Source organism: Dendrobates tinctorius, unplaced genomic scaffold (genome assembly GCF_039654945.1).
Source record: "Dendrobates tinctorius isolate UK_male_01 unplaced genomic scaffold, ASM3965494v1 ptg000086l, whole genome shotgun sequence".
NCBI classification, from domain to species: domain Eukaryota; kingdom Metazoa; phylum Chordata; class Amphibia; order Anura; family Dendrobatidae; genus Dendrobates; species Dendrobates tinctorius.
In genome coordinates this window covers 67,367,511-67,376,748 of record NW_027361754.1, presented here as the reverse complement: position 1 = coordinate 67,376,748, position 9,238 = coordinate 67,367,511, and the positions used below count along the sequence as shown (strand labels likewise).

The window sequence follows — 9,238 nt, the reverse complement described above, 5'->3', positions numbered from 1 at the left end:
TGCAAGTGTCAGACCTGTGTGTTTTCTCTTAGGTAGCGGGTGTGCGGTACTCATGGTCAGGTCGTGTACGGCACCTGTTACTCTCTGGCTGTCATTTGACACACACCGCACGTCCCGCTCTCCCTGGTCCCCTCTGTTGATGGCGGGTGACGCTGGTTTGCCTGGCTCTGGTACTTCCGGCCAGAACACCCATCTCTTGGTCTGTTGCGACACCGTCTCAGCTCCACTCTTGGTGCACGGCTCTGCTCGGCTCTCACTGCTGGCATGGCTCTGCTCCGCTGACACAGCTCTGTGCTGACAGCTCTGCTCTGCTGGCATGGCTCTGCTCTACAGGCGATGGAGGCTCCTTCTATATGGCCCATCGCCACACCGGGACATTCTGATGGAGGAAGCAGAGCACGCTGCTCATCGCTCTGTGCCCTGCCTTCTGCACTGCTCTGCGCCAGGGCCAGACTGACTCTTTTGGCGCTCTTTTTCCTTTTACCTGCTGGCTGCTGCGTGTCCTTTTCTGGTTCTCCTCACCCACTCCTGTCAGCCGAAATCTCTGTCTCTCTCAGATTCTCTCATGCTGCAGAGGGAGGTCCGCCCCACTCAGGCTTCCTGCCGGGAACAGAGGATGCAGCCCGTCTAGTTCCGGACCCGGCATGTAGGTACCCGAGGTCCGGTCTATCTCCTTACATTAAAGCACCATTACAGCCAGATCTTTACTTTACATTACAAAATCTTGCTGATAGGTTCTCTTTAAATATTACTCTGCTGTCTTACCCAGAGTGATACTTAGATTAGAAATATCAACATTCAACCAATAGTAGTTAGAAAATGGAATAAAATGGTCTACAAGTGATCAACAGGCACAGCTATGATTTAGATACGGTTTAGAAACACTATGTGAAGGTTTTCATTTCTATATACAAGTCAGTGACCGCATTTGACACAACTGTATTTTGTACCATTTTTGTGATAATGGTGAAAGAAAAAAAAAATTAATACCATAGGTTTAGAAGGGTTTCTCAATGCAAAAATGATCACCTTTGGACTGTTGTCAATCAGCTGTCATTTCCCTATAGCAGCATTGCATTGGAATGAAGCATTGCACTGCACCTACTGGAATCAATGGCTGTCAATATAATATAAAGTTACAGTTGGAAAAAGGCTCAGTTAGACCGAAATGCGCAATTAATGTTACTCAATGTTATTGTACTCAACGCAACGGATGGAATAAACCTTTGAAAACTTCTTCATCTATGTGAGTGCTGGTCTTTCTATCCTTGATTTCTTTTGGGACGCCTTTCCTAGGTACGAGCACCACCAACTTCATAAGTGTCAACTGGATCGATTGACGTAACTATAATATACAGTTTTGATGGGTTTCTTTTCTGTCTTCCAGACTTTAATTCAAAATGGGGAGTCCACCCTTAATGAACTCAGAACCTAACAGGTATATACAAATAAAATTGTGATACCATTATATAATTATCTGTTTATCCTTCAGACTCAAAGGATGAAATGATAAAAAAGAACCAAACTATGATTACCAATTTCATCTTACTGGGATTTTCCGGGGCTCCTGTTTTCCAACAGTTACTCTTTGCCCTGTTTCTGCTCATCTATATTACCACCATAATGGGTAACATATCTATAATCTTGGCGTACAGACTTACTTCATCTCTTCACACCCCAATGTACTTTTTTCTTGCCAATTTATCCTTCCTGGAGATCTGTTACATTTCTACCTCCGTGCCCAAAATGCTATCAAACTTCTTGGCAACCCATAAAACCATCTCGTTCTCGGGATGTGTCATACAGATGTATTGTTTTCTGCTCTTGGGTGGAACCGAGTGCTACCTGCTAGCCGTGATGGCATATGATCGGTATATTGCCATATGTCAGCCTTTGCTATATGGCACAAAGATGAAAAAAAAAGCATGTATTCAACTTGTAGCCGTCTCATGGACTGGTGGTGCTATAAACTCCCTAGTACACACAATTCTGACTTTTCGCTTGCCTTTCTGTAGAGATAATCGGATTAATAATTTTTTCTGTGACATTCCCCCCGTAATGCAGCTGGCCTGCACATCGACCATGATAAATGAGATTGTCCTTCTTGTGGCCAGTGGTTGCGTCATTGTCAGTTCCTTCATATTGACCATCATCTCATACACACACATCATCACAACGATCCTCAATATCAAGACAACATCGGGGAGGAAGAAAGCATTCTCCACCTGCACCTCTCACCTCATAGTCGTCACTTTGTTTTATGGTTCTGCGATTTTTATGTATTTTAGGCCCAAGTCCAGTTACTCGATGGATCAAGACAGAGTGACATCTGCTTTATATGCCTTTGTCGCACCATTGCTCAATCCATTCATCTACAGCCTGAGGAACGGTGATGTGAAAGCCGCAGTGAGAAAGATTGTATGTCATGTCGTTGTACTTCAGAGATATTAAGGGGATGTCAAGCATTAGGGAAAAAGCTTGATTATCAAAAATAGTAATACTCATGTCCATGAAGCATCGCAGCTTACTTGAAAAACCATTATCTCCAATATCACTTACTAAATTATGGTGTTCACTCCAAGGGAAAGATAGACAAGTTCTCATAGAAGGGGGAGGACTTCCCAACTCACAACGCGATGGAGTAAACCACAGCACTTCTAATGCTCATCACATTACTTTTATTAGGAATTCATAGCTCAATAACTTGTATTTTCATGCGGCAGATGTATTATTATGGATGTCTAATGGCAAAACGCTTGAATACATCACCAACGTTGCACACTTGGTTCTACAGGAGCATAATGGAGTACAACATCTGTCTAATTTTATTGTTATGCAGTCATAGAAAATTTTAGAGGATTATGCTTTTTTTACTCTTAAACAATGCAGAAATAAATAAAAGATAAAAAAGAGCATTTCTGAAATTGACAACAATTCATTTAACCCTTGTGCACCATTTTTAAGAATTTGGAGCAAAAACTAGCAACAGATAATCATAAATCAAAAAGGAAAGTCGCTTAAAAAATGCAAATGATGAATTGGAACTGAAGATCTTTTTCTCTCATTTATGTTTTGACGTTTATGATCAAGCACATTTTTATTTATTTTTACTATCTTCGTAGTCGATATACTATAACTTTTTATTTCTCTAGCTATTGTCATATGAGAGCTTGTTTTTCATGGAATTAATTATTTGTATTATTGTCACATTTTGGGTTGCATATGTAAACTTTTATTAACTTATTCCTGGGGTGGATGGGAAAAGAAAATAATTGTGGGCTTCGTTCTTTCTGCAATTTAAATTTTGTGCCACTAACAAACTATTTTTATTCTCAGGGTCAGTGCAATTTTTACTACTTTTGCTAAATAATTCCAAGAATAATTTATTTTACTTTTGCCAGAGAATAAAACATACAATGGGGAAAAATGTATTTAGTCAGCCACCAATTGTGCAAGTTAGCCCTCTTAAAAAGATGAGAGAGGCCTGTAATTGACATCATAGGTAGACCACAACTATGAGAGTCAAAATGAGAAAACAAATCCAGAAAATCACCTTGTCTGATTTGGCAAGATTTATTTTGCAAATTATGGTGGAAAATAAGTATTTGGTCACCTAAAAACATGTGAGCAACAAACAAAAAAATGGCTCTCACAGACCTGTAACTTCTTCTTTAAAAGGCTCCTCTGTCCTCCATTCATTACCTGTAGTAATGGCACCTGTTTGAACTTATCAGTATAAAAGACACCTGTCCACAACCTCAAACAGTCACACTCCAAACTCCACTATGGTGAAGACCAAAGAGCTGTCGAAGGACACCAGAAACAAAATTGTAGCCCTGCACCAGGCTGGGAAGACTGAATCTGCAATAGGCAAGCAGCTTGGTATGATGAAATCAACTGTGGGAGCAATAATAAGAAAATGGAAGGCATATAATACCACTGATAATTTCCCTCGATCTGGGGCTTCACACAAGATCTCACCTCATGGGGTCAAAATGATCACAAGAACGGTGAGCAAAAATCCCCGAACCACACGGGGGGACCTAGTGAATGACCTGCATAGAGCTGGGATCACCGCAACAAAGGCTACCATCTGTAACACACTACGCCGCTAGGGACTCAGATCCTGCAGTGCCAGATCTGTCCCCCTGCTAAAGCCAGTACATGTCTGGACCTGTCTGAAGTTTGCTACAGAGCATTTGCATTATCAAGAAGAGTATTGGGAGAATGTCACTTGGTCTTATGAAACCAAAGTAGAACTGTTTGGTGGAAACAAAACTCATGTTTGAAGGAGACAGAATGCTGAGTTGCATCCAAACAGCACCATACCTACTATGAAGCATGTGGGTGGCAACATCATGCTTTGGGGCTGTTTATCTGCAAAGGGACCAGGATGACTGATCCATGTACATGAAAGCATGAATGGAGCCATGTATCGTGAGATTTTCAGCATGATAATGATCCCAAGCACACCGCCAGGGCAATGAGTGGCTTCGTAAGAAGAATATGAAGGTCCTGGAATGGCTTCGCCAGTCTCCAGATCTCAACCCCATAGAAAACCTTTGGAGCGATTTGAAAGCCCTTGTTGCCCAGTGACAGACCCAAAACATCACTACTCTAAAGGAGATCTGCATGGAGGAATGGGCCAACATGACAACAACAGTATGTGCCAACCTTGTGAAGACTTACAGAAAACGTTTAATCTGTCATTGCCAACAAAGGATATATAACAAAATATTGAGATTAACTTTTGTTAATTTCCAAATACTTACAGTTGTGGGCAAAACTATTGACATCCCTGCAATTCTGTCAGATAATACTCAGTTTCTTCCTGAAAATGATTGCAAACACAAATTCTTTGGTATTATTATCTTCATTTAATTTGTCTTAAATGAAAAAACACAAAAGAGAATGAAGCAAAAAGCAAAACATTGCTCATTTCACACAAAACTCCAAAAATGGGCCAGACAAAAGTATTGGCACCCTCAGTCTAATACTTGGTTGCACAACCTTTAGCCAAAATAACTGCGACCAACAGCTTCCGGTAACATCAATGAGTTTCTTACAATGCTCTGCTGGAATTTTAGACCATTCTTCTTTGGCAAACTGCTCCAGGTCCCTGATATTAGAAGGGTGCCTTCTCCAAACTGCCATTTTTAGATCTCTCCACAGGTGTTCTATGGGATTCAGGTCTGGACTCATTGCTGGCCACCTTAGAAGTCTCCAGTGCTTTCTCTCAAACCATTTTCTAGTGCTTTTTGAAGTGTGTTTTGGGTCATTGTCCTGCTGGAAGACCCATGACCTCTGAGGGAGACCAAGCTTTCTCACACTGGGCACTACATTATGCTGCAAAATTTGTTGGTAGTCTTCAGACTTCATAATGCCATGCACACGGTCAAGCAGTCCAGTGCCAGAGGCAGCAAAGCAACCCCAAAACATCAGGGAACCTCCGCCATGTTTGATTGTAGGGACTGTGTTCTTTTCTTTGAATGCCTCTTTTTTTCTGCTGTAAACTCTATGCCTTTGCCCAAAAAGCTCTACTTTTGTCTCATCTAATCAGAGAACATTCTTCCAAAACGTTTTAGGCTTTTTCAGGTAAGTTTAGGCAAACTCCAGCCTGGCTTTTTTATGTCTCGGGGTAAGAAGTGGGGTCTTCCTGGGTCTCCTACCATACAGTCCCTTTTCATTCAGACGCCGATGGATAGTACGGGTTGACACTGTTGTACCCTCGGACTGCAGGGCAGCTTGAACTTGTTTGGATGTTAGTCGAGGTTCTTTATCCAACATCCGCACAATCTTGCATTGAAATCTCTTGTCAATTTTTCTTTTCCGTCCACATCTAGGGAGGTTAGCCACAGTGCCATGGGCTTTAAACGTCTTGATGACACTGCGCACGGTAGACACAGGAACATTCAGGTCTTTAGAGATGGACTTGTAGCCTTGAGATTGCTCATGCTTCCTCACAATTTGGTTTCTCAAGTACTCCTCAGACAGTTCTTTGGTCTTCTTTCTTTTCTCCATGCTCAATGTGGTACACACAAGGACACAGGACAGAGGTTGAGTCAACTTTAATCCATGTCAACTGGCTGCAAGTGTGATTTAGTTATTGCCAATACCTGTTAGGTGCCACAGGTAAGTTACAGGTGCTGTTAATTACACAAATTAGAGAAGCATCACATGATTTTTCGAACAGTGCCAATACTTTTGTCCACCCTCTTTTTTATGTTTGGTGTGGAATTATATCCAATTTGGCTTTAGGACAATTCTTTTTGTGTTTTTTAATTTAAGACAAATTAAATGAAGATAATAATACCAAAGAATTTGTGTTTGCAATCATTTTCAGGAAGAAACTGAGTATTATATGACAGAATTGCAGGGGTGTCAATAGTTTTGTCCACAACGGTATTTTCTACCATAATTTGCAAAATAAATGTTGCCAAATCAGAAAGGTGATTTTCTGGATTTGTTTTCTCATTTTGACTCTCATAGTTGTGGTCTACCTATGATGTCAATTACAGGCCTCTCTCATCTTTTTAAGTGGGAGAACTTGCACAATTGGTGGCTAAATATATATTTTTTCCCCACTGTACCTAGTAACTGTGGCTATTGAGCATAGCTTCTAAGCAATTAATCTACCCGGATCAGAGTACCTTCCAATCCCGACAGTTTCAGAAGGGTCCTGTTTGTGTACTACAGCCATTTTGTTGATGTTGACGGTGTGAGCTTAGTAACATTCATAGACCTATAAAAGTGCAGTTCCTCACCTGTAAACTCTGTACTATTAGGTCATTGCTCATTAACTAGTGAAAATGTAGTCAAAGCTTAGAGGTTTATGTGAGGAAGTTGCATAAGAAGCAACTTACCAACACTTTCACCTGAACTCACTTATATGCAAGTGAAGAAGAACCTACGGACCCCCTATGGGGCACAGAAATGTTTGTCTTTTAATGCCATAATGCCAGTGTTCTACGTTCAATGATCAGTGGGTCATGCTTATGCTTGGGTAGGGTAAGCTCATACTCAGGTAGACACCAGTAGTAGTTAAGGTATTAATGTAGGAGTTGCATGTTGGCCTTACGTAAATTAAAATTATCTTTATTCTTTATTATTAGGGTCCTTTGGACTGTCTAACCTGCACAATTGACTTTGTACATTCCGGTATATATTTTGCAGATAATCCAGCACTGCAGATTATCAAATGTTTCTGGATGTAGATTTAGGGAATAAATTTGGCAAAATGTTTTCAAATAGATTATCTGCTCACAAAGAGAAAAGCTGCATTTTTTTGTTTCTGCCACCAGATGATGCTACTCTAACACAAAGCAGCAGAAAAGTTGAGTTCTTGCCTAGATCCCTGTGTGCACTAACTTCCATACTGGCACTTGTAAGATGTCTATGAGCTTTCATCATAAAGTATTACTACCTCCCTATCAGACTTGTTATTTTTCCATTAATTTTTAATGAATTATAATAAAATAATATAAAATCTGTTTTCTTTACACAAATATTGTTAATGTGCACCATTGCTCTAATTAATCCATGTTCTATGTTGATCCGTTTCTTAATATATCATTATAGTCTTCAAGGGCCATTTTTGTGATGGAGAGTGTTAAATTCTCTCCTTATCTAAAGAGTTAAAGAATATGGTCACCTTTAGGGAAATTCTATGTATTTTGGGCTAAAAATTATTTTTTCAGTCAACATGTTGGGTCAGATTTTCATCCATTTTTGGTCCTTGTGTACGTTTTTACCATCACTGTGACATCTGCTTTTCTGAAAAAATAAAAATAAGACAGCACTTGGGTGGCATTGCAGTGTTATTTATTTTTTTAAAGGATTCATTCACTTGAATGTGAGAATTTTCTGGTTTGCAAATCAGATAAAACAGACAATTAGTCTACAAAAAGACTATGTGAAGGAAAAAAGGATACGTGAACAGTCCCATAAACTATAATGTATACATGTTCTATCCGTGAAAAACACACATGTACATGCCAAATGGACTTCTGCATAAATAAATAATATTATTTATGCAATGTGTTGCTCACTGACTGAAAAAAAAATTGCTTGCTAAATTCATATGCAAATTAGGCTTAAGTGCAGTGGGCATGATGAGAGCACTTCCCAAGCTTCTGCCTCCCTGACACTATTCCCCATCCAATACCACTTTCCTGTGCCTGACTGACAGCTTACACTGTGTAGTCAAGCCAATGAGCTGTCAGTAAAGCAGAGAAAGGTGGGGTCGTGAGGGGAATAGACTCAGGGAGGCATAGGTTTTGGAAATGCATTGACACTCCGAGAGTGCTTAAGCCTCATTTGCATATGAATTAAAAAAGGGATTTTCTGGGCAGCTTGGTGGTTTCAAATTTCAGCAAGGACAACATCAGCAAGGAGTTTCTATATTCTCTCTGTGTTTGCATGGGTTTCCTCTGGTTCTCTGATTTCCTCCCACACTCCAAAGACATCCTGATAGGGAATGTTGATTGTGAGCCCCAATGGGGACAGTGATGATGTATGTAAAGCGCTGCAGAATATGATGGCGCTGTATAAACAAATCTGTTGTGAACTCTCTTAATCTGACTTCTGAGTCGGGGCTCCCTCTGGTGGTCGCTGCGGGTAGTGGAGCTGGCCATGTTGACAGAAGTCTATCACCTGAAAACGATGATTGGAAGTCAGGGATTGCAGAATGGGAGGATTTAATTGAGCAAGCTTCCTTCAGTTGCTGCTGGTGATTTGGTTTCTTCCTGTGCATTGTGAAGTCTGCTTTTTCTCCTCCTTGGTCTTGCATCATTCAGATATGTTATTTGTTTGCTGGAATCTTTTGCATTTGATATAGTTTTTGCCATTCTCTGCTTTCTGCTTTGCTGTGTGGGATAAGTATTATTCCATGCTGGGATTTGTGCTGGACCCCGCTCATATCTCACAGCTTTGTCATTCTGTTCAGTATTGCTAATCCCCTGTTATATTAGTATCTTTTGCTTTGCATCCAGTTCACACCAGAATGCTGATCTGGCGGGAGAGAGGTCGTGTGGCCTCAGTGTTTTTGTATATCAGACGTGTTGGATTTTTTAGGGTTTTTGCGTGATTGCAGACAGTATCTTTTCTGTCCTGTCCTATCTAGACAGTTTGGGCCCCATCATTTGCTCACTCTATTTTCTGCCTGCGTTTGTGCCTCATCTTGTCTCGCCGAAAATATATGTTTGGGGGCTATATTCCTCTGGGGTTCTACTCTGGGGCA

The 9,238-nt window shown here is 40.6% G+C and overlaps 1 protein-coding gene across 1 annotated transcript; it reads left to right on the top strand.

Moving 5' to 3' along the window:
- Positions 1-1,506: 1,506 nt before the first annotated feature.
- On the top strand, positions 1,507-7,954 carry LOC141098114 (olfactory receptor 5V1-like). The gene is made up of 2 exons (XM_073585682.1): positions 1,507-2,418; positions 7,880-7,954. Exons 1-2 carry the CDS (start codon positions 1,507-1,509, stop codon positions 7,952-7,954), a joined length of 987 nt encoding a protein of 328 aa, XP_073441783.1.
- Positions 7,955-9,238: the final 1,284 nt, after the last annotated feature.

What these genes read in the sequence shown, in the direction of transcription:
- LOC141098114 (XM_073585682.1), top strand. Translation starts at nt 1,507, where the DNA reads ATGATAAAAAAGAACCAAACTATGATTACCAATTTCATCTTACTGGGA. An exon ending in AAGCCGCAGTGAGAAAGATT is followed by an intron (nt 2,419 to 7,879) that starts GTATGTCATGTC and finishes TTTGCAAATCAG; the next exon opens with ATAAAACAGACAATTAGTCT.